Here is a 25,327-nt window from a genome sequence, read left to right on the forward strand (position 1 = left end):
CCTTAGAACTATGGCCCATTACCCTGAGAAGGGCCCTCCTTGCTTGGAACCTACAGCAGGTGGGGAGGCCCATCCTCTCTAGCAGGGGCTGCTTCCTCTGGAGCTCAGGAAGCCTTCTGCTCCGCTCCCTTTCTAAACCAGCTCCAGGCTGAGCAGGCTGTGGTCACTGTGTTCCTTTCCCCAGGCCAGTCCTTCTGGGTTGGTGTTTATTTACTGTGACTGCTGTTTCTGTTTCATGGATTTTAATTAAATTACTTTCTGGGGTGGGTTCAGAGGCCCATTTCATGCAAAGGGTTCAGTTTCTTTGAATGCTTTCAAACCAAGTTAAGGAAAAAAACCCAGCCCAGCAGCCCATTTATTGAGACCCCTTAATGGAGACAGCTGGGGCTGCTGGTAGAAGGTGAGCCTGTGGGCATTAAGAGATGTTTGCTGCTCATTAACCCCAAACAAGGTCAGAGGGCAGGGGGGGCAGCAGCAGTGGAAGCAGGGTAGGATGTGTCTGTCATCAGTGGTTCTCAGAAGTCCCTGTAAGCATTGCGCTGACATAGCTGTGAGTTAGGGATGGTGGCTACTCTAGGGAAGTCAGATCACTCGATGTGGGATGATGGGAGAACAAGGAATAGGCCAGGGACCACCCTATCTGTGTGAACCTCAGCTAAGAGAAGGGGAAGGGGATGAGAATAAGCATTTAGGTAGTGCCTACTATGTGCCAGGTGCTGGACTAAGTGCTTCACAAATACTATCTTATTTGACTTCATTTTTTGCTTTTCTCCCATCCACTGCCCTATTATCAAAGAAATTTCTCTCAAAGAATCTTAGTTTTGCTCCTCCCCTGACAGAGAAGGAGATGGACACAGGATATAGAAGCGTATACTTTTTGGACATGGCCGCTATGTAAATTTGGTTTTGCTTGATAATACTTAACCAGGCTTATTGGTTACAAGGGAGTTTTGTTTTTTTGTTTGTTTTGTTTTTGTCTTTATTTCTCTTAGTTGGGGGGTGAGGCAGCAAGTGCCAGGAAGAAAGGGAGTGGCAGTACTGATACCAAAAAACGAGGACCATTGTAACATTTTTAGAAATGTGCAGAAGGAAACAGAAGGCGTTTCAGAAGGAAGCACAGACCAAGACGACAGTTTTGAAAGTTACATGTAGAATTTTTTTTAAAGCAGCAGCATAGAATGGAGAGTGTTACTTTCATACAGAATCCCTTTGTGTGTGGGGAGGTGTGGCTATGGGGGTGTGTGGGTGTCCCTGGGTGATGTGTCTCTGGATATGGTGTCTCTGGGTGATGTATCTCTGGGTAATGTGATCTAGGACCTATTCCCTGCTTCTCCCTCTCCCCTCTTCCCATGAAAGATGTTATGGTTCCAGTGGCCAAGAACTTTCCAGCAAATCGAGCTGCCCAAGAGCAAAACTGGCCAAGGCATGAAGCAGTAAATTCCTTATGTCTGCCAGGGAGCCTTCAGGCGGAGGCCTCCAACCACCTGTCAAAGATACTGCCATGGGGCTTACTGCATTGAGGGGGAGGTCTGGCCACTTTGCTTCTCTGCTCAGAAATCTCAGAAATCACTGGCTCCCTTTGTCTCTGGAATAAACACTTTACAAACTCCTTGGCTTGCCCATCTGGGCCACCCTTCTCTTTCCCGTGCTAGCTGGCTGTTCCCTGAACATTCTCCACACCTATGTACAGGCTGTGCCTCTAACTGGTGTGCCCTGCCTCCTCACTACACCTCTTGGAATCCTTGACTTCTTTCAAAGCCCAACTCAGGTCCTGCCTTCTGTGGGAAGCTTTCTCTCTTGTTCCCAGTTGTTAGTGCTTTCTTCTTAACTAAATTACCGATTTGCAGACATGTCGTCTCTCTGCCCCCCCCACCCCGCCCCCACCCCACACATCAAGTGGAAGTAAGTGCCTTGGAGCCAGGGCTGTTTTTCCATTTTGTTTTCATATCCATAATACCTTGTGTGTTGTAGGTATTAAAATGTGTTCCTCTCAGCACTGAGAGTGAGGCCTTGGTGAGAGGCCTATTTTGGGCCTTCTCCCCTCCTCGCCCCCAATCCATCAACCAACAAATAGGAAAAACAAGGGAACATTGGATAAGTGATAGCTGAAAAGGAAGACAGACACCAAGTGCCCTAAGAGTCAGCAGAAGGGAGAGAGCTCACTATGAGGCATAGCTGTCATGAGGAAGTAAAGACTTTCTGGGCCTTGAACGATAAGCTCAGATATTTTTAGGATAGGTATGGGTTCATCTATGTAACAAATACTTATCAAGCACCTACAGTGTGCAACATGTACTCTTAGGGCTCCTACTGTTTGGGAAGCCACACATGAGGCTCACCTGCACATAATCTTTGTAACAAATGCTGTTGGACTGGCTTGGTTGCTGTCTCCTGAGCACCCACAATAAGCCAGGACCTCTGTCACTTTAGTGGGACCACCTAGCAGGGTGTTGTGGAGAGGGAGGGAGGGAGAGAGAGAGAGAAAGAAAGAGCAGAGAGAGAGAGAGAGAGAGAGAGAGAGAGAGAATGAGAGTGCTTTGGGTGTGGAATCTGAGGGCCAGGATTTGAATCTCAGATTTCCTACTAGTTTCCTGTGTGAACTCAGCCTGACAATCAATCAACAGACATTCAGTACCTATTTATTAAGTGCTGAATTATTAATAAATTAAATTATTAAGTATTTACTCTGTTCTAGGTGCTAGGAAACCAAAGAAAAGGCAAATACAGTCCCTGCCCTCAAGGCTAATGGGGGAGGTGATATGTGTCCATAGAGGACGCATTGTAGATGCAGTGTAACCTTAGAGTCAATCAGCAAGCATTTATTAAGTGCTTACTGTGTGCTAGTCACTGTGCTAAGTGTTGGGATACAAAGAAAGGCAAAAACAACCCCTGTGCTCAAGACTGGAGGCAGGAAACACAAGCCTTCACCAATATGGCAGTAACACAAACCTTCACCAAAATGGCAGTCTTTACAATGTTCAGTTTCTTCAGTTTGGCTCAAATTCTAATCATGGAGACAAGAAGGAACTAGGTAGGGAGAAGACATCTATAGAGGGGAGGGCACAAGCAGATGAGGGCGTCAGGGAAGGCTTCTTGCTGGAGGTGGTGTTAGAGCTGAGCTTTGAAGGGTAGAGGATTCTAAGACGTGAGAGTGAGGAGGGAGAGAATTCCAGGTGTGGGGGACAGTAAGTCCCTTCGCCTCCCTGGGCCTCAGTTTCCACCTCTGCAGAACTGAGCAGGTGTGCCCCTTCCAGCTCGAAATCCACTATCCTTCCAAGCCTTGCTGCCCAGCCTTGTCCTTCCTCAACTTCAGGCCGTGTCTGCCCTTCATATTCTCATCTCATTTGGCCCTGCACTGAGCTTGGCGGTCCAGCCCAGCCCTTGCCCTCTAGAATGACCCTTCAGAAAGCAAATTGCAGAGGAGAGTGACTTTGGATGAACACACATTGACACACCCCCACATACCCACTCCCTCCCTGAAGGCCCAGCCAGGGAAGGAGCATGACAGATCATCTCCTGGCACAGTGTTCCTGGGTTGCGGACAGCTGTTATCCTGGATATTGGCAGTGCCACACGCCCAGCTGTGTCCCCGGCTGCTGTCTCTGAGCCCTGAGCTCTCCCTGGCTCAGTATGTCTTCTGGAGAAAATGTCAGCTCTTTGTCTCTGCCTTTCTCTCGGGGCTTGGGAAGTGACCGCCTCTGGCATGGCCACTGGGGCCATTGCTCCTCTGTGCTCCAGCTCCTGGAACTTCAGTTACTTCCTATGATATGCAAATGGATTTATTTCAAAATGTGTTTTTTGATCACATCTTGCATGCTAGGCTTGGCTCTGTTACTCCTAGACACTACTAGATACTACGTGACCATGGGCAAGTGACTTAACTTTGGCCTCAGTTTCCTTATGTGTAAAGTGGGGCTAATGGTACTTCTAGGATCCTAGCTTTAAGACAGGGCTGGAAGGGGCCTGGGAGGTGATGGATCATAGGATCATAGTCTAGAGCTGAAAGGGGCCTGGGGGAGGCCATCTGGCCCACTCTTTCATTTTATAGATGGGTAAACTGAGCCCTAGGGAAGTGCCTTCCCTTCTGAGATAAGCTTTTCTCTCCTCTGAAGATACCTTCTCCCTGCGTAGTTCCTTCTTGCCTCCCTGATTAGAATTTGAGCCAAGCTGAGAAGACTGAAAATTGTATAGACTGCCCTGCCATATTGGTGAAGGTTTGTGTTTCCAGCCCCTGGTCTTGAGGGCAGGGATTGGTTTTGCCTTCCTGTGTATTCCTGACATTTAGCACCATGACTGACTCTGTGGTCACACAGTGACAAAGGTGAGACATGACCCCACCCTTCATTCAGGTTTGTGAAATGTCCCACCTTCAGAATGTCCCCTGGGGCTGTCCCCAGGCTCTTGGATTCTCCCAAACCTTCCCGGGGTTCAGTAGGGGACAAAATCCTCCCTGCCTCCTACTGCTCACCTTCTGAGCCCTCTGGTTCATTTCATTCTGGTTGGATGCCAGCCTCGTTAAGGGACCCTGGGTGCCCATCCAGGCTCTGTGGTGGCTTCAGTACTGACTGGCCACCTTTGCTGGTAAATATTCATACCATGTTTTCTCCCTCTCTTCCCAACTGCCTGTGTAAAAACAGGCAGTCGTGTCTGGAAGGGAGACCAGAGAGACAGGCCCACAAGCTAATTTCCCATCTCTTCCATTTGGGGCTACGCAGGGAGAAGGGAGTTTAAATCTCTTCAGGGTAAAGATTAAAGTAAGAGTGGGAAGAAAAACCTATTATTTGCCGAGGAGCAGCTAGAAATCAAGGCTTTGGGAGATTCAATTATGGAGAAGCAGTCAGCAGGCTGTCTGGGAAGGGACAGAGGCGAAGGAGAGGAGCAATGAGAAGCAGCAGCAGCCCACGGAGCATCTTTGTATCAGACTGTTAGCATTGGGAGGGACTTCTGGAGATGTCCTCATTTTTACAGAGAAGGAAACTGAGTCCCATAGAGAGGGCCACGATGGAACTGCTAGCTCACCATTCTAAGGCATGTGCCATCTCTGGAGGAGAAATCAAGGGGCAGGCACCAGGAACCAAATTAAAGCACAGGACATCCTCTGCCCTCCTCATTTTCTTTCCCTGCCCTTGGTGGAGGAGGGGCATTCTGGCTAGAGGCAAAGACCAATGGCTGCACTCATGAGATGGGGGCCAGGCTTCCTCCCTTCCCATTCCTCTACCCCACCCTCAAGCTGTGGCTAGTGGGGAAGGCTCCAGGGTATATGAGGAAATGCCGGCAGAGCCAGTGTGAATCCTATAGCCAAGTTGACTTGTTGCAGCCAAATTGAAAAACTATTTAGAGTGCTGGCAGAGAAGGAGAGGGAGAGGAGGAGGAGGGAAGGAGGGAGGGGGAGAGAGAGAGGGAAGAGGGAGAGAGGGAGGGAGGGAGAGAGAGAGAGAGAGAGAGAGAGAATGGGAGAGGGAGAGGAGGAGGAGGGAAGGAGAGAGGGATGGAGAGAGAGAAGAGGAGAAGGAAAGAAAGGAAGAAAGAAAAAGGGGAGGGGAGAAGGGGAGGAAAAGGAAGAGGGAAAGAGAGGGGGAGTAGAAGAAGAAGAGGAAGAGGGAGGGGGACAGGAGAATCTTCTTCCCCTCCTCCTTTCCTTTTTAGTATGCAGGGTACTCATTGTGTGAGCAGTCCCAAAAATATTCTGTTCACAAGATCACTTTATCCCAAACCTCCAAACATCTCCCCCACCCCCACTGAGGCTCCCACCTTTCATCCTCCCCAGGCTCTTTTCTCTTCCCTCTCCTCCTGCCCTCCCCCATCCCTCATCCCAGGCTCCCTGGCCTCCAGCACACAGTAAAGAAATCCCACGCAGTCACTACCCTGATCAGTCCCCAAGAACGGAGCTCCCCTATTTATCTCGCCTATTAGTAGTTGCTTGTTCTGTTCTCCCTGCATGGCCGTGTGAAAGACAGGGAAACCTCCCCAGAGAGGATGTCACCCCAGCTGACTCAGGCAAGGGGCCCACCCTAGCCTGCCGAGGCTGGGGTGGTGGTAGGGGGGGTGAGGGGGTGGCGGAGCTCCCAGCACGGCTGCTTCCATCGCCTGGCCCAGTATCTGGACAGTTCCAACATCTGGACAGTTCCGACCAGGCAGCCGCCCTGTGGGCTCTCTACCCTAGGGATCCCTCGGGGGGGGGGGGGGAGCTCCAGTCCCCCAGTGGCCACATTCTGGCATGGAGAACTCTACTTGGAGCTCCTTGTGGAGTTCCCCTGCCACCCGCCCCTCCCCCCCCACCCCCGGTCCATGGCAGTGTGTTACTTAGGGCTGGGGGAGTGGGGGAGGGGCAGTGTCTTCTTGAGTTTATCTGCTTGCTTTTTGCCAAGCCTGGGACCACCTTTTCTCCTCTTTCTGAAAGTTGAAGAGGGAGGTAAGATTTGCCAAGACCACCCTTGGGGGCCTACTGTGCGATGCAGAAATACAGGGGATAGGTGAATGGATACTGGAGAAAAAGGAAAGGAAGTTCATGTCAATTAACATGTCAGTCATTAAGTATGTGTGCTCCTGTGTGCCAGGCACAGGGGATACAATGGCAAAGCATGAAATAGCACCTGCCCTCAAGCAGCCTACGGTTAGATCAGGGAAGACATCAGGCACAGACACAGGGTGTCCTAAAGTCTCAGTGCAGTTTAAAGCCATACTACGCTAAGACTTTTGGGATACCCTGAGCATGTCCTTATTCTGTGCAAGCGTGCAAGCACGCACACACACACACACACACACACACACACACACACACTTTCTATTGGGGTATGGAGGGGAAACGTGACAGCATGTCATAGAGGAGCAAATATATTCAAATTGTTAGGATCATAGTCCAGGGTCCCAGAAATTGGGAAACCTGGTATTTAGTTTGGTCCTGTTGTGGGGTTATCTAGCTGTGTGACCCTGAGAATAGCTCCTTAGCCTCTCTGGGCCCCCTGGATGCCGCCCTTAAAGCAGGAAGGCATTTGGTGGTTTGGCCACCAAAGGGAAAGTGCTGGAAGCTGCTGACTCAGAATTCAGGAGGTGTGGATTTTCAGCCTTTCCAGCTGAGACTTCACTGTCTCCTTCCTTCGTTCATAGGATCAGAAATCTAGGGTTGGGTAGGGGCTTGAGAGCTTACCTAGTCCAACAAACTAGTGCCTTTTACAGAAGGGGAAACCGAGTCACAGAAAAGGAAAGTGACTTGCCCAGGGTCATGCAGGTGAGAAGCTGCCGAGCCCAAATGTAAACCCCAAGATCCTCTGATTTCATATCCCTCTTTTCACAACACCCCATCTTCCCTCTCTCTTCTTCTCCCCCTGCCCCATTCTAGCCTTTTCTCCTCTTCTACCTCCTTTCCCCCTTTTCTTTCTCCCTCCCTTCCTTTCTCCCTCCTTTCCTTTCCGTGGAAGCTGGGAGTGGCCTGAAGTCCTTGTGGGATGACAACAGGCCTCTCTGCCCAACAGGTCCCTCCCACCATCTCTCCCACACCCCCAACTCCTATGGCTGAGACCTTTGGTTCCCCACACCCCAAGTGAAACTCGAAGGATTGTGAGTCATGGGCCCCAGGAGTCATTAGCTAACATGGCCATAAATCTGGTCCAGGAGGACAGCCTCACCCCTTTTTTATCACTTTCTCTCCCTCCTTTCCCCCTCCCTTGCTTCTCTCTGTCCTTTCCCTCTTCCTCTCCCCTCCTGTCTCCTCCCTCCTTCTTCCACTCCCTTCTTCTCTCTCCCCCCTCCCTTCTTCAGTGAGGAATCCACTGGAGAAAAATAAATTTAAAAAACAAACAAACACAGAGATACTTGTTGGGGAGGGTGCCATCTGCTTGAGCTGAACAGAGCAAGGACTGGCTTCCAGTCAGGATGGCAGGCCATGCCAACAAGCAGCACCCTGGAGTCAAGCCCCCCTGGGGCTTCTGGAGGCCCTCTTCCCCAGGTCATCTTGTCTATTCCCCTGCCTGAAGGAACGGATGGAAGCCAGTCCAGGCATAGGAGAGGATCCTAAACGAGAGAGATCTGAGGGAAGCCTCCTGGGGCCTCCCCTCCAGCTCAGGCCGCTTTCTGCCTTGCCCCCTGAGTCTCTCCCACATTTCCTGGGTCAGCTCCCCAAACTCGTCTGGTTTGTTGAATCTTCTGGGACTGGGGAGATAGGATTGGTGAAGTCCCCAGGGATCCCAGGGCCTAGGGCTGAAAGGGACCTGAAAGACTGTTGAGTCTTGCCCCCTGACTTCCTAGATGAAGAAGAAGGCCCCTAAACCTCCAACATCAGGTAGTAACACTGGCCAGCATTTATAACATGTTTTACATTTGCTAGCTCAAGTGACTTTGACCGTTATCATGCCCATTTTGCGGGCGAGGAACCTGAAGCAGATGGAGGCTAAGTGACTGGTCTAGGGTTTACAGATTTACTGATATCATCTCATTTAACCTCATAACAGCCCTGGGAGGTGGGTGTTATTGTTATCCCCACTTTACAGAAGAGGAGACTGAGATGGGTTGAGGGTGAGTGATTTGTTCAGGGCCTTATGGCTGGTAAGTGCCTGAGGCCAGATCTGAATGAGGGCAGGGACATTGTGTGGAGTGGAAGAGGGGGCAGGAGAAGGCTAATGGTTTTAATGGAAACTGGATAGCCCAGAAATAAATAATCTGTAGCCAGCTCATGCTTCATAGATAGGAAAATTGAAAAAAAAACCCGAATCCACTATTCTTTCTTCCCAAACATGGCCCCAGCTCAGGACTGAGAACCAGAGTGAATTATCCCTGCTTCCTGATGAGGGGATAAGGCTTGAGATCACAAAGAGGCTGCTTGTCTGCTTCCCTAGGGTTGCTGGGCGAAGTGAGGAGGTGGGCCTTAGGGGAGGCCTGGCTGGCCTGAGGCAGGCACTGTTCCCCTGTGAATCGGTGAGGTGGAGCAAGGGGGCTGGGCAGGACACGGCAGGGCATGGAAGTTATCAGCTTACATGTGAATTAGGCGGAACAGCTTTTAGATTGAACCAGAGCAGGCTGACAATTTTGCAGGGAGAGTGATGAGGGGAGGAAGAAGGCATGAGATGGAGGGGAAGGCGGGGAAGACACCCACCAGCCTTGAACCCTGCCCTTCCCAGCTGGAATGCACACCAGGCTGGAAACAAGGCTCCTTGGCCTGTGGACAAGGTGGGGACACAGCCACTTTTTCCCACAATCCCACAGAATCATAAATTTAGACACAAATAGGACCTTTGAGGTTATCTAGTTCAGTCCCCTCATGTTGAGGAAACTGCCAAGCAGAGAGTCTGGCATACAGTAGGTACTTAATAAATGCCTGTTGCTTGACAGACTGTTGACTCCTCATACACCATATAACACTTCACAGCTCTTCTGTTTTGGTGAAGTCCTGTTTGGGAAAGAGCCCCCGGGGTTACCCCTAGACACAGGGGCCAGGGAGGTGTTGCCCGGGCATCTCCATCTCCTTTTTGGCTGCGCTCTGCCCTAGTATGCAATGTAGGCTCTTTTCTCCTAGGGCAGTTTCTTGGCTTCTCAATTGCAAACAGACACACCGGAAAAGCAGCTTACAAAATCTCTGGTTTGTCCCTGGAATGAGGTCCCCTCGTTCTGCCAGCTCTGCCAATGTGCTATCACATTGAGATTGCACAAGAGACAAGGTGCTTTAGCCAAAAGAGCCCAGGGAGGGGAGAGAAACCAGGGCTCTGCCCCCTCCCCCGCCCAACTTGCTTTTTCCTGCAGGCCTCAGTTTCCTTGTCTGTAAAATGCAAATGAGAATGCCTGCCTTACCCATAAGAGCATTGGCAGGCTTAACCGAGGCGAGGATGAGAAGTCACATTGAAAATCCCAAGATGGAGCCGGTGGGGTTGTGCAGTGGTTAGAGTACTGGCCCTGAAGTCAGGAGGACCTGTGTTTAAATCCAGCCTCAGACACGTACTAGCTGTGTGACCCTGAGCAAGTCACTTCACCCCAATTGCCTCAACAACAACAAAAAAAGAAAGGAAAGAGAAGCTGAAGATACTGCAGAAATAGAAATCATCGTCCTTAGAAAGGACTTTGTCTAACAATGGACAAACAGCTTCAAGGTCAAAGACACTTGGAAATATGCTTCACTTGTAGCCCCCTCCTCTGGGAGCCTCCAGCCTAGGCTGGAGGAGTTAGCATCACGGATGCCTAGACCGCTGGAAGAGCTGGGAGGGGTCTCCACATCCTTCTGTTATTCCAGCCCCAGAAGGGACAGGTTTGGTCCTCCCCATGTGACGTGACTTGAACGTTGAGAACCAATGTTAGGGGACACCTTCTTCTTGACCCTTGAAAGTGGAAAGAGCATAGAGCCTAGAGTGAGAGGTGGTGGGTTCAAATCTTCCCTCTGATACTTCATGCCTGTGAGACCTTGGGTGAATGACTTAGCTTTCTTTCTCACTGGTAGATATAATGGAGGGGTTTGGATTCCATGGTCTCTGAAGCCCCTTTCGTCTCTAGTTCTAAGGGTCCTATGAACACTGTGAGGTAGATGTTGTTTTCAGTCCCACTTTACAGATGAGGAAACTGAGGTCCTCATAACCTAGCCAGTTAGGGTCCAGGACAATGAGCTAGAGTCTGAATGAATGATTCAGCCCACTGGGCTTTGCTCCTTCCCAGGCCCCTTCCCCAGGGCTGTCATTCTGATGTCCAGGCATGGAGTGGGCATCCTGGGCATGCTGCCAGTTCACACCATCTCTCTCCCACTGAGAAGCTTCCCTGCTTCCTGCCCGCCCTCTCCAGGGCTTCAGCTGGTGTTGGCAGGGAGATGGGGGAGCCCACCGCAGAAGGCTCTGATCTCGCCCTGCTCCCCTACTTGTTCATTCTCTGAGCATCCTTGGGAGAAGGTGTGTGGGTGGGTTTGCTCTCTTCTCCTCCCTCCCTCTTCTTCTCTTTCCCCTCCAGGGTGAGACCAGCTGCTGAATTTTTTTTCCACTTGTTCCTTTGGTTGCTATAAATCCAAGCAGCAGATTTATCATCTTGCAGGGACCAGGGCTCAGAGGAGAGTCTGCCTGGGGCAGGGTGGATGGGAGTTGGAGGCCTCTCCTGGGAACAGGGACCGATGGCTTACAGCCCTGGTAGAGTGGGATAGGTAGGGAGCAGATAGGCAGTGAGGGAGGTGGGGGTAGAGGAGAGACAACATTTGCCCCCTCCCCATCTTTACTTTAGAGCAGAGATTCTTAAACTAGAGGTCTGATGACCCCTCCCTGCCCCCAGTCACACATAGATTTCAAGGGGTCAAGGAACTTGGAAGGGGGGAAAATGGCATCTTTGTTTTCACTAAGTCTCACTGAAATTTAGCCTTTCTTTCAATTATTTGAAACTATTGCTCTGAGAAGTTGTCCTGAGGTTTGACTAAACTGCCCAAGGGGTGCATGACCCCCAAAAGGGGAAAGGGATCTTAGCCAACATCCTGTCCCTCCACCAAGTGTGGTAACCAGTGTCAACACCAGCAACGGGCATGGGCATCAGAGACCTCACGCCTGACACAAACCCGCTAACCCTTGTGTACTCCAGGCAAAGCTGCAGCCAGGCTTCTCTGGGGCAATGTGGCAAAGTGAGGGGGCTGGGTGTCAGTGGAACTCTGCCAGTGACCTCTCCCAGGGCGCCAGCAATGTAGGCTTTGAGACAGTTACTTAAAATGGGGGAGACCTGAGAGAAGTGACATGGTTGTCCAGCTTCCAGTATCAAAGCTGGGCTTGTTCTCATCATGGGGCTGGAGGGAGCCAAAGAGGGCATCAAGTTCATCCTCCCATTTCAGAGGGGAAAGTTGAGGTTTGGGGGAAGTGACTTGCCCAAGGTCATACATGTTGTATCTGGTAGAGCTGGGATTAAACCCAGGTCCTCTGACTCCAAATTCTGTGCTTATTCTGCTTAACCACATCCTTGTCTTGCTTCAGGCGGAGCTGGTTAGAGGGTGCTGTAGGTAAGGAAGGCCAAGCCATTCCTGAGTTGTTGCAGGTACTTTTCCTCTGTCCCGCTGCCTCCAAGGAAGCCATCCTGGAGGGAGCCCCCCCACCCTGCCCTGTGTCCTGGACTGCCTGCTGAAGCCCTACTGTAGTCAAGGCTTGGCACAGACCAGCACTTAGCTCCTCCCTGGCTGAATGAACCAGGCACCAGCCAATTCAGAAGGGGCCCCAATGTAAAGGCTACTGCCGCTCACCTTGGTTCATCCCTTTGCTCCCACAGGACTTGGGCATGGAGTCAACATCACTGGATGACGTCCTCTATCGCTATGCCAGCTTCCGGAACCTGGTGGACCCCATCTCACACGACCTCATCATCAGCCTGGCCCGATACGTGCACTGCCCCAAGCCAGTAGGTTACATTGCCTCTTAGCATGGCTAAATTGTTGGGGGGATTGGAGTCGGTTGGGCTTTTCTTTTCATTAAGGTGTTCAGTGATGGAGGATGGAACCCATCCAGTGCACCCAAGGAAAATAATAGGACCATAGCTCTAGAGGTGAAAGGCCCCTCCCCATTTTACTGATGAAGAAACTGAGGCCCAGAGGTTAAGTGACTTATAGGATCATAACTTCTGAGTGGGAAGGGCCCTCATATGCCATCTAGTCCAGCTCTTTCATTTGGCAGACAGGGAAATTGAGGCCCAGAGCAGTAAAAAGTGTCTTGCCAGGAAGTCACACAGGTAGTAAGCATCAGAAGTTGAATTGAACCCAGCTCCTCTAGGTCTAAGCCAGCCTTTCTTCTCCTTCCTCATCCAGAGAGCCAGGGAAGTGGAGGACATGGACCTAGAGAGGCCAAGCCAGGAAATACGTCCCATTCCAGCTGTCCTAAGGCTTAGTGCCTAGAGGATAGAGCAGACAAGGTCTATGGCGAGAGCTGTGGGTATGGTGATGTGGATGGGGGCTGGTAGAGCTTAGATTGGAAGCGAAATCCAAAGCATTCACCAGCTTCTGGAAACAGCCTCTAACTCCTGGGAGGTTCTGAAGGTCGGAGGGTTGACCAGACAAAGACATTTGCCCTTTTCCTTTCTGGTGACTGGAGACTAGGTGGCACTTGAGGGCCCTTCCAGCTCTGGAGCCATGACAGTCACTCCGTCACCAGGGGGGAGTCCTCCCAGCATGCTGCCTCCTGGGGAGGATGGAGGAAGCCGTGGGAACTGGAGCTACCCTGATAGAGTGGGTTTTGTTTCCCCAACTCTGGGGAGGGGCCACCTCAGTTGGGAGGGGGTGGGGGTGGAGGTGGGGGTGCCCCCCCCACCTGGGCCTCAGGAGATCTCACTTCTCTGGTCTTCCCAGCCTCCTCTCTACTCTCCCCTTCCCTTGCAGAAGGAAATTTCCCGCAGCCTCTGAAAGAAGCTAATTTGACCTTGAGCAATTACTTAACCTCTCTAAGTCTCAGTTTCCTCCTGGATAAAATGAGGGGGTTGGACCAGATGGTTTCTGAAGCCTTTTCCAGCTTGAAGTCTTTGGTCCTATAAATTTGGAAATGACTTCCTCTCTCTGGATCTGTGTCCTCCTTTGTAAACAGAGGGCTTGAAAATAGATAAATAGGTAGATAGATAGATAGATATAGATGAATGAATGAATAGATAAAGAGATAAACAGAAAGAAGAAGGAAGGAAAGAAAGAGAGAGGGAGGGAGGGAAGGAGGAAGGAAGGAAGGAAAGAAGGAGGGAGGGAGGAAGGAAGGAAGGAAAGAAGGAAGGAAGGAGGGAGGGAAGAAAGGAGGGAGGAAGGAAGAAGGGAGGGAACGAGGGAGGGAAGGAGGAAAGAAGGAAGGAAGGAAGGTAGGTAGGTAGGTGGCAGAGAGGACCTCTAAGGTCTCTTCCAGCTTTTATCTGGGATCCTGGGATTCTGATGCCCCAGCTTAGCCCCACTGAACATAGAATGCAAGGAGAACATCTATCAATCAATCAAGCAGTCACTCAGCAAGGGCTGATTAAGGCCCTAGCAGGCCACAGGCCTAGCTACTGCTGGGGATACAGAGTTTAAACAGTCCTCACCCTCAAGAAACTTGCATTCCTCTTAGCAGAGACATGTATGTGAATGGGTGTATGGCTTGCTTCCACTGTGGGCACTTGTGCCCAGGATGGCCAGGCTTCAGGAGGAGGGCAACCCCTTAAGCCACTTCCACATTCTCTACCTGCCCTTCTGGGATGCCTCAAGAAGGCAAGGTTTTCCCTTTCCTTTGAAAGCAGGAAATGCCCCCCCACCCCCAACCCGGGAGGCTGGAGACAGAGAACTGAACAAGAGCCTTCCCAGAGATCTCCTGTTCTCTATGCCAGGGGACAGATTGTCTCAGCCCTGGGTCCTGGGGCTTAAGGCAGGTGCTCCCTGACACCAGTGATTCCCCCGCCACATGATTCTGAGTACCAGCTTTGTATTGAGAGGGAGAGAGAGACAGACAGAAGAGGATTGGCAGGTGGTGAGCAAGAAGGACTCCTATCCCACATAAGAAACATTCTTCTTTCTCCAGGACTTGTTTTTACTTAACTGTAGGAGGGAGAGCTAGGAGGTGAACAGTGGGAGGTGGCTAGGGGGTGATCAAACAGTAGTAATGAGTGATTCCTAGAGACCCGCCTGGGGAGGGAAGGGTTTGAACTGGATGGCCTCTGGGTCCCTTCTAGCTCAAATTTCTTCTGATGGGAAGGGGGTGTTAGCCTGGAGAAGGAAGACACAAGGAGGACATTGTGGCTGCCTTCAGGTATTAGGACTGTCTTTTGAGACAGAGCTTCACCTTGTTCTGTTCAGCCCCAGAGGGCAGAACTCAGATGGGTGGAAGTCTCAAGAGGCAGCTTGATGCTTCCTAACAATTTGTGCCGTCCAAAAGTGGGCAGGGCTGCTTTGGAAAGTTGGGAGCTTCCCTTTACTGTAAATCTCCAAGCAAAGGCTAGATAAGCACTTTTTTGGCTGTATGTGGCAGGGTGGAGAACGTGGAAAGGGAGTTTAAAGATGTTTTTATTGACACTGATTTTGTATTCCTACATTTCCCAATACAGCTCTCTTCTGTCCCCCTCCACAAGAGCCATCCCTTAAAAGAAGGGGGAAAGAGTTCGTAAATTAACCTAGGCATGAAATAAGTCCAACATTATATGCAGAGTTCTACACCCTGAGTCCCCTTCTGTAGAGGCTCTTCTTTGGGGCCAAATGAAGCATTATAATTTCACAGCCTTCGGTTTGGTTTATTTTGTTGTTATTCTATCTACATTGTGGTGGTCATTTCATGGATTGTTTTCCTGTTCGCCAACTTTTACTTTGCATCAGTTCATACAACTCTTCCCATGCATCTCTGAATTCCTCATGTACATTGTTTCTGTAATAACCATTACCATCCTGTGCCACAGTTTGTTTAGCTGTGCCCTATGTAATGGGCACCTACTCTGTTTCCTCTTCTTTGCTACTACAAAAAGTACTATTTTAGTTATTTCAGCATATATGGGCCTTTTTTTTTTTTTGCATTGACCTCTTCAGTGTAAATGCCTAACAATAGGATCTCTAGACCAGATGGTATGATCGGCTCTTCTTAGCATCATTCCAAATTGCTAACGATTGGACCAGTTCACAGCCTAACATACAAGGAGCTTAACAAATGCTTCTTGACTTGGCTTGAGTCCATCTTCCCTCAGCCCTTCTAATATTGATCAGTCCTACATTTTATCATTGATAATTTTCTTTGTGTGAGATAAAACCTCAGAGATCTTTTGATTTGCATTTCTCATATTAGTTATTAGGAGCAATCTTTTATATAGTTAATAGTTTGTGATCCTTTTCAGAACTGGCTTGTTCTTGGCCTTTCATCATTTATGTATTGGGCAGTGGTTTTGGGTCTTATACAGTTGTGTCAGTTCCATATGTGTGTGTGTGTGTGTATGTGTGTGTGTTTGTATATACACATATATGTGTGTATATGTATATATATATAGGGTATCAAACCCTTAGAAGAAAGAGTTCATGTCACAATTTTTCCCCATTCAGCTGCTTCTTATCTTATTCTATTTGCATTAATTTTGTTCATGCAAAAACTCTTGAACTTCATATAATCAAAATCACCTGTTCTATCCTTTTGATCACCTCGCTCTCTTGTTTGGTTAACGATTCAGTCATACTTGTGAAAGACGTTTATTTGATCTACTTCTCTTGTGATTGTTTTTAATGCTGTGATCTTTAATATTCAGCTCAGTGATACATTTTGAGCTTATTGTAATGAATTGTAGAGGATTGCATAGGACCTCGCCCTGATTTCTACTGAACGGCTTTCCAGTTTTCACAGCAGTTCTTGCCAAATAGATAGTTCTTTTCCTAAGTAATTTATATTCTCAGGTTTATCCCACACTGGATTATTTTCAGTTGTTTGATTCTTCCTTGTCTAGTCTGTTCCACTGAACTGTTGTTATTCAGCCATTTCTTCATCTGTGTCTGACTCTCTGTGACTCTGTTTGGGGTTTTCTGGGCAGTGATACGGGAGGGTTTTGACATTTCCTTCTGCAGCTCATTTTACAGATGAGGAAACTGAGGCCAACAGGGTGAAGTGACTTGCTCAAGGTCACACAGCTAGGAAGTGTCTGAGGCTAGATTTGAACTCGGGAAGATGAGTCTTCCTGACGCCAGGTCCCATGCTTTATCCACTGCACCACCTGGCTGCTTTTCCCTTTTATTAACCAGTCCCAAATAGTTCTGATGCTTTGCAATATAATTTGAGATATAAGAATTGGGGTTCTTTTGGGGAGGTGGATTAGGGTGAGGGGATCATTCTTAGTTGGGAACAGCTTGGTCCCCAGGATTAGATATGGGATGGTCAACCTGAGGGTTGTGTTGTTCAGGTGGGGGTGTGGAAAAGAGCAAGGTTAGGAACGTTGAAATTAGATGAGGAAGAAGAAAACCACTTTCCATCCTGTCTCTCCTCTTCTCCCTCTGCCCCTCCTTCCCCCTCCCCCTACCCCAGGAGAGAAAGAGGGTGATAGGAGTGAGCACTTGCTCCATCCAGATTACTGAACTCAGTGCAGGGAGGAGATAGGAAGATGAGTAAGACAAGCTGGTGAAGCATCCAGCCCTTCAGGGAAGATGAAACATAATTGACCCTGGAGTTTATTTCTCCCCTTCCCACTGAAGGAGATCAGAGAGGTCAGATGATGGGCTTGTAAATTTGGAGAGGAAAGTGGCCTCAGAGGCCATGGAATCCACTCGGCTTGTTTCACAGATGAGGAGACAGTGGCCCAGGGAAGTGAAGGCACCGACTCAGGGTCACACAAGTGGCCAAGTGAGATCTGAACCCAGGCTCTCAGACTCCCAGCCAGGCATTCTTTTTCTTCTCCATCCTGCCTCTCATCAAAGGGATCCCTGATTTAGAAAATAGATGGGCTGAGCCAACGAGGTGGCACAGTGGATAGAGCACCAGCCCTGGAGTCAGGAGGAGCAGAGTTCAAATCCAGCTTCATACACCGTGACCTTGAGCAAATCACTTAACTCTGATTGTCTTCCCCCTCCCCCCAAAAAAAGAAAAAGAAAACATTTAGACCAGAGGTTCTCAAAGGATGCCCTTGCAGGGAGTCCACAAGGTCAAAACTATTCCATAATAATGATTAGATACTTTGATTTCTAATATGGTAAATATAACTAGATAGTGGGGCAGGGGGGTCCTCGGTAATTTTTAAGAGTAGAAAGGGGTCCTGAAGCCAAAAAATTTGAGAAGCACTGGCCTAGACACATGTCCTCAGACAGTTGGAGCATCCGGCTGAAAGCCACACACTTAGTAAGCAGCAGGGCTGAGATCTAACCGAGTAAAGGTCGAGAGCTGGACTAAGGGGCTTGGTGAGGTCCTTCACAGCTCAAGGTCTCTGATCCAATGGGAGGGAAGAGAAGATGAGAGGTGAAGAAAACAGGACTTTTCTTCCTTTTTAGCTCCTTCCCTCCCTGGCCTACTTCCCTGAGCCCAATGATTTGCTGGGAAGTCCGGCCTCATTGATCTAATGAAGATTATGCAGGTGAATTGGGTGAGAGTGGAGGAGAAAGCTGAGCTCCTCAATCCTCACCAGCCAGACACTAGGCCATGGCTGGTTAGTGTGCTCCTAGGGAAGGAGTCAGGAGGAGGATGCCCCTTCCTCCAAGAAGGGGGTGGGAGGAGAGAGTAGGAGACACAAGAGGCTGAGCAGAGAGGGGATGAAGAAGCATCACCGAACCATGGACAGGGCACTGGCTCTGGCAGCTGAGACCTAGGCTCAATCCCGCCCACAAAGCTTCCCCATGTACGTGACCCTGGACAGGTCACTGTAGCTCCATAGACCTCAGGTTCCTCATTTGTAAAATGAGAGAAGTTGGACTAGGATAACCTCCAAGGTCCCTTCCAGCCTTAGTCCTATTGAGCCCGTGATCCTAGGAAGGGACCCTCAAGGTCACTGTCCATGCCCATCAAGAACAGAAGATCGAATGTAAGCTCCCTGGGCAGGAACTGTTTAATTTTTGTCTTTGTATCCCTAGTGCCTTGCATGTAGTAGGCCCTCGTTAAGGGTCTACTATGTGCCAAGCACTTTGCTAAGTTCTGGGGGCACAAAAAGTGGTAAAAGACAGTCCCTGTCCTCAAGGAGCTTATAATCCAATAGGAAAGACAATGTGCAAAGCAAGCTATATATAGGATCAATAGGAAATAAGAGGGAGAAAGCACGGGAATTGAGGGGGAGGCTTCCTGTAGAATATGGGGTTTTAGTTGGGACTTGAGGGAAGCCAGATTGGTCAGTGGTTAGAGCAGAGGAGAGAGGGCATTCCAGCCACGGAGGACAGGCAGAGAGAAGGCCCAGAGAGGCTTGTTCATGGATGAGCCAGGAGGCTGGTGTCATCGGATCCATGCTGGCAGTTTGATGGACCAATAAATTCAGGAAGAGGAATCAGACTCAGCATGCTTTGGGAAGGGACTGGGTTAGATCTGAAGGCCTCTATGGCCATCAGAGCTGTGAGACATGGGGATCAATCACCAAGGGAGGCAGGTGGATGAATCTCCTGCCCTGGAGATGTTTTAAGGAACAGTAAGAATCTAACAGTCTATGGTGGCTTTCCAGAAGTCCAGGATAGAGAATATAGGTCTGTGGGCTTTTGGGGGACATAAAGCTGGAAGGAATCTCAGAACTCCAAGCCCCTCATTTTATAGGTGAGGAAGCTGAGGCCAGAGAAGTGACTTATCCAAAGACACACAGATAGTAGGTAACAGACAGAATTTTAATTCAAGCTTTTGGCTGTACATAGCTTGGGGAGTGTGTATGTGTGTGTGTGTGTGTGCGCACGAGCGTATGTAAACATGGATGGGTGGGAGTAGGAATGGGAAAAGTTGGAGAGATTGTCACAGGGCTTCCCGCAAGAAAGGACACCTGAGGCAAAGCAGTGTCCTTGGGGAGCAGGTGGGGAATCACCCGGCAGGATGTGTTTCCTTTGGAATAATTGACTAGAGCGCTTGCCGCTTTTAATCAGAGCAAATTTACTGCCTGGAAAGGGAGCAGATTGAGTCTCTTCTCTCTCCCTGGCTTGTTTTCCTTGTCACACTCGACGCTAGGAACATGTGTAGGATGATACCTCTGCTTTCCCTCCTCAGGCTCCCCCAGAAGCCGGGTGTGCGGTTCCCAGGCAAGAAGGGAGCCAGGGGCCTTGGGCCTGGGCTCTGAGGTCGTGACAGTGCAGTGGGGTCAGAGGGCCTGGGCTACGAACCTGGTTCTAAGGCTTGCTACCAAGTCACTCCATCTTCTCAGGGCTGGTTTCCTTCTTTGTCAAATAAAGGAATCACCCTAGATGGCCTTGCCAGCTCTAGGTCTGCCACCCTGGCTTCACCCTGCCAACCTGTGTGGACTTGAGGGAGCCTCCCTGAACCTCAGTCGCCCCATTCTGTAAAATGACCAGGGTTAGGCCTGGAAGGCAGCTGGTGGCAGTGGAAAGAGCTGTGGATTAGGGCCTGAGTTTAAATCCTGGTTCTGCCAATTATTTCCTGTGTGGCTTTGGGCAAATCCCTAAACCTCAGTTTTCCTTCCTGTAAAAATGAGAAAGTTAGACCATGGCCTCTAAAATCCTCTCCAGTTCTAATTCGATGACCCTATAGCCTGATGATCTATCTCTAAGATTCCTTTCCAATTCCAAATCCCATAATTCTAATTGTCAGCCTTTATTAAAGGCCTGTCTACTTCATGCCAGGTGCCAAGCTATGCCCTGGATTTTCTATATTGAATGCAGGATTGGTGAGGTGAGCAAGTAGCCCAGGCAGGCACTCCTAGGCCCAGGCCCTGGGGAAGGGAGCCAGGCTTCAGGCTCCCCAGCCAGATCCATGAATTAAATCTTCAGGCCCAAGCTAGGCTCTGCTAAGGAAGACCACATCTCCCCAGCTGCTTCTGCCCGCCCTCCTTCCCAAATGGCCTTGTATATATACTTGTATTGATTCACCCTGTGTGGGGTGTCCCAAAAGTCTTAGGGCCATTTTAAGCTTTATCATTGAATAATACTAAGACTTTTACAACACCCTGTATGCTGAATAGATAGTGAATAAATGCATGTTTACATTAAATACAAGGTATTTGCATGTATGTCCTTGTCTCCCCCAGAACCTAAGTTCATTCTGGGTAGGGACTGTTTCATTTTTTGTTTTGGTATCCCCAGGGCCTAGCACAGGGCCTGGCACACAGAAGGTGATTAATAAGGGCTTGCTGATTAATTGAGTGACACAGGCAGACCCCTGCCTCCTGGGAGCCCTCAACGTGGTTGGGTAGGTTTGACCCAGAGGTCTGGAGCTGGAGAGGACCCCATATCTTACGGGCCTAAGGAAAGAGAAGGGATTGGCCCAAGGAAAGAGAAGGGATTGGCCCAAAGACACATCAGAGGTGGGGTTCAGACCTGGGTCCTCCATCTCCACTGTCCCCTAAGCAGAAGGACAAGAGGCGTTGGGGTCAAACTCCACCTGAAGGTCCTTTAGTCGGGGGCATTGGGCCTGAGCTCGGAGGCCCAAGGTTCAAAGATCATCTCTGACACTTAGGAATTGGGTGACCTTGGGGACATTGAGTCACGCCCTGAGACTCAGTTTCCCCATCTGCAAAATGGAGTCGATAGAGAATGCTCACACTCCCTCGCCCACAGGGTTGACATGAGGAAAAGGGGCTTTCGAACCTTGGTGTGCTCTCCAAGTGGGAGCTATAATTATCTACATTATCCTCAGAGTTCCGGAGGTACTTCCTCGGAGGCAGGGTTGGGAGGCGCAGGAATGCCACAAGGGAGGGGGTGGATTGATGAGTTCATCTGGGGACACATCAGGGTTTGGAGGATGGCAGGGCAGCCTAGCAGAGGATGCCCGAAGGCATGGGCTGATGAGTGGCTGAGAGGTTGGGGCTAGAGCTGTTGACTTAGGCAGTAGTGTTGGGTGGACCAGCACTGTCTCTGGCCTCCTGAGGACTGAACCCTGGAAGAGGGGAAATTCCTCAAGAGCAGTCTTTGGGACCTTCACTTTTGGCAAATTGGGCTCCCCTGGGCTGGGCTGTTAATATTCTGGGTGTCCACCAGCCTCTCTGTTTTTTTTGGGGGGGAGAGGAGAGCAAACACCTTGATTTCTCTCTAGTGAGAAGAGGGGACTTGATGGCAGGCTGAACGTGATGGCTTTGGAGTCAGAGGAACATAGTTCCTATCTCCGCTCTCCCATTATCTGCCCTTTCCTCCTCTGGGACTCAGTTTCTTCACCTGTAAAACAAGGGGGTCTCTAGGTTCCTTTCTAGTTCTGAACCTGTGACCCTACTTACTACCTCTGTGACCTCAGGCAAGTCACTGAGCCTGAGTTCAAATCCCACCTGGAACTCTCACCTGTTTGTGTGTGTTCGAGAACTTGATCAAGTAACTTGAGTCTCCAAATCAGGAAGTCCTGCTTGAGGGCAGCCACTGCCTTTGCTGTTTCCTCTGGGGGTGACTCCCATGAATGCTGGAGTCTGCTGGGGAAGGGTGATCTGTGTGGCCCTGGGGGCCAACATGTGAGCTTGTGTGTTGGTACAACATAGAGGAATTCATCAAGTCCCCTGGAGTCTGTCTGGATGTTTCTATGAATCCAAGCCCTACCAACAACCTGTGTCCCACAGGGATCATTGATGAAGCAGGAATGTAGCCTGTCCTCCCTCCACCCCAAAACGGGAGACTCAGGTTGTCTCAGGCCCCAAACCAGTCCTTGGGAGAGTAGCAGGACTCACAGAGGGAAGCTAAAGGCACCCGAGGGCAGAGATCTCAACGGACACTGGGCTCTCCCTGAATGAAGGCCAGGATGTCCTCTGGCTGGTTTGCTCTTGACCCAGATCTGGGTTGGCCCTTCCCTGAGCCTTGGCAGCTTGACTAGTCTCCCTTTGCCAGAATGGCTACCCTTGCCAGTTTGGATTGGCATGTGTCCCCCCTGTTACTGGAAGGCACGGTCAACTGCTATATGTGGTTTCCTTTGTATTTGATACACAAACCAAAAAAACCTCCACTCCACTTCCTTTTCCTCCTTTTCCCTCTTCCCTCTTTCTTTCTTTCATTCTTTCCTTCCTTCCTTTCGTCCTCATTCTCTTTCCTCCTTTCCTTACCCCTTCTTTCTTTCTTTCCTACCTTCTTTCCTCTCTCTTTCTTTCCTTCCTTCCCTCCCTCCTTTCCTCATTCCTTCCTTCCTTCCTTTTTTCTTTCTTTCTTTTTTTCTTTCTTTCTTTCTTTATTTCTTTCTTTCCTTCCTTCCTTCCTTCCTCACTCATTCTCTTTCCTCCTTTCCTTACCCCTTCTTTCTTTCTTTCCTACCTTCTTTCCTCTCTCTTTCTTTTCTTCCTCTCTCCCTCCCTTCCTTCCTTCTCTCCTTTCCTTCCTTCCTTCCTTCTCTGTCTTTCCCCTTCTTCTCCCTCTCATCTTCTCCCCCTCAGCCTCCCTGTCTCCTACTCCTCTCCAGAATTCCCAGCCTCCATCAGTCCAAAGGTTCCTGCCTAGGTCCTACTCCCCCTCTTAGGAGTGACCTTGAAATGGTCAACTGGACCCTTGTATGTCACTGGATCATAGATCTAGAACTGAAAGGGAACTCACCAACCATCCAGTCGAGCTTAATTTTATATATTTATTTAGTAGATGAAACCACAAATATCTCTTAGTTAACAGCTTGTTTTTTTAAGTCTATAATAAATTCAAGGGTTAGTTCCAAAGCTGAGCTGCTCATCTCTGTCTCCCTCAGAACTTCCTTTTATTCTTTTCTATGCATTTAAAAATGGTTCAATGAACCTCTTTTCTTTCTTCTTTTTTTTTGTCAGCACTGTTATTAGCTCCCTCCCCTGCTAAGTACCCCCATTAGAAAATACCTTCCTTTGTAACAAATAATCATATTCACAGAAAAGAAATAAACACACTGGTCATGTTCAAAGATGTATGTCTTGCTGGGTGTGGTAGTCCACCTGTAGGCTCCGTGGCTGGAGAAGCTGGGGCTGGCAGACAGCCTGAATTTGGTAGTTCTGAGCTGAGTGAGCCCGGGCTAAAGCCAATCAGATCAGGTTCCACACTAGGCCCAATGCTAATATGGTGAGTACCTCCAAGTGGAGGCCCACTAGACTGACTGCCTAAGGGGGGCCCCACTGGTCCCACAATCTCTCTTTGGTCACTTTCTTCAAGGATTCTCCCTAAGCTGGGCACAGGTGACCTGGAGGAATCCAAGGGACCTGCTCCTCTTGGATCAATATCCTGATCCCTTCAGAGAATGGGGAGAGAAGGTACTGCCTGCCCTTAGGTGGGTCATAACTGTAACCCCATCAGGGGACGAGGGAAGCCAATGCTCTTAAGGATCTTAATCCATTTTCCAAGGTCTTGGTTTCAATTCTTGCCCTTTTAAATGTTTTCCAAAGAAGGAGAGGTGGTTTAGGCCTAAGAGAATGGGGGAATGTCTACAAAGGACTTTAAACTGGAGAAGTATTTATTGCTTAGCATTTTTCTCCTGAACTAGAAAGGCTTTTAAATATGCTTCCAAACTCTTTTCTGTTCACCCCATCCTCTCTCCCCTCTCCAGTCTTTCCTTTCTGCCCTGTCCATTTCTTGTACCCCACGGTTGCTGCCTGGAGGCATGGAGCCAAGGGCCAGCTGACCAGTGTCCGGAGGCTCAGGTGTCTTTGTCTGAAAATGAGAAAAAGGGGAAGAGTCCTATTCATGGTTTGGAAGGGACCAAAAGAATGATCTAGACAGCTTGATCTGAATTAGGCAGATGGATTCTTTCTGTCTCCCTCTGAAGGAGGGGTTGGGATGAAGGGAGTAGGCCAGGGAGAGGACACTGGGCCACGGGAATTAAGCTGGAGGATTGTCCATCTATTCGCTAAACAAATGTAAGCTGTGATACCTTCCTTCTTTCTTTGCGGAGACTTGGGTCAAAGAGAACAGGGAACTGTGGGTGTAGGACATGGCGTTTGCTGTCAGACGTGGTCAGTGTGGTGATTGGTTTTGTTGAACTAATCTTTTTTTCTTCTTTGGTAATTTAGTTTTATTTTTGGTGTTTCATTTTTAAGGTGATTTAAAAAGAAAAATATTGATAAAATATTTTTAAAAACTGATATATACTGTATGAGGAGAGCCGTACCATGCACATTGTAGGCACAGCTAAATACAGTAATGACTCTGATCGTCTCTGCCCCCAATACCTTAGAGTCTGTGAGGAGATGGGGTTGGGGAGCAGGGAGACAAGCTATGGACCTAGGTCCCTTTTATTTGAGATAGAAGCTGAGTGCCAAGCACCATAGGCATGGTAAAGCTAAGTGCCACAGTCAGGAGATGAGGGCAGAGGTGGGGTGGGGGGCTTACTTTTGGCTGGGATGGTTAAGGAGCCTTCCTAGAGGAGGGAGATGACATTTGAGCTGCAAAGAGGAAACCAGCATGACTGGAGCAGGGAGTTCACGTAGCGAGTGGTGGGGGAGACTTCAAGGAATTATATGTTCTCTTTGCTGAGGCATTTGGAGACACCTTGTGAAAGATCCAAGACTTGTCAGTTTCCTGGCATACTGGTGCCATCTTGGAGCTGGTCCCCGGGTCCTTTCCCTTGAGCCCCAAGACTTTTATCTTTCATTGCTTCTGAAACTTCCTTGATCCCTAACTACCCTCCCCTGAGCTGGAAGCCCCAAGCTACCTGACTTTCTTTGGCTCCTTGGGGTCAGAGCCCTCCATCCCTAATTATGTGTCACTAACCTCCTCCTGTTGGCCAAACATCTTGGTGTTTCATTTTAGTACCTACTTCATGGGATCATAGATTTAGATCTGGAAAGGACCTAAGAGATCATTGAGTTCACCCTTTTGTTATAAAGATGTTTGAAACTAAGGCCCAGAGAGGTTAGTAATTTGCCTGGGTCCTACCTCTGTTAAGTATCTGAG

General features: G+C 49.3%; 1 protein-coding gene across 1 annotated transcript in view; it reads left to right on the plus strand.

Annotated features, from left to right (window-relative positions):
* LRRC75A (leucine rich repeat containing 75A) overlaps nucleotides 1–25,327 on the plus strand; it is a 124,068-nt gene that overhangs the window by 45,421 nt on the left and 53,320 nt on the right. Inside the window, 1 exon segment of the mRNA XM_036768572.1 lies at nucleotides 12,202–12,330. Coding sequence (XP_036624467.1) covers nucleotides 12,202–12,330 — 129 coding nt within the window.

Source organism: Trichosurus vulpecula, chromosome 7, assembly GCF_011100635.1.
Source record: "Trichosurus vulpecula isolate mTriVul1 chromosome 7, mTriVul1.pri, whole genome shotgun sequence".
In the NCBI taxonomy this organism is placed as follows: domain Eukaryota; kingdom Metazoa; phylum Chordata; class Mammalia; order Diprotodontia; family Phalangeridae; genus Trichosurus; species Trichosurus vulpecula.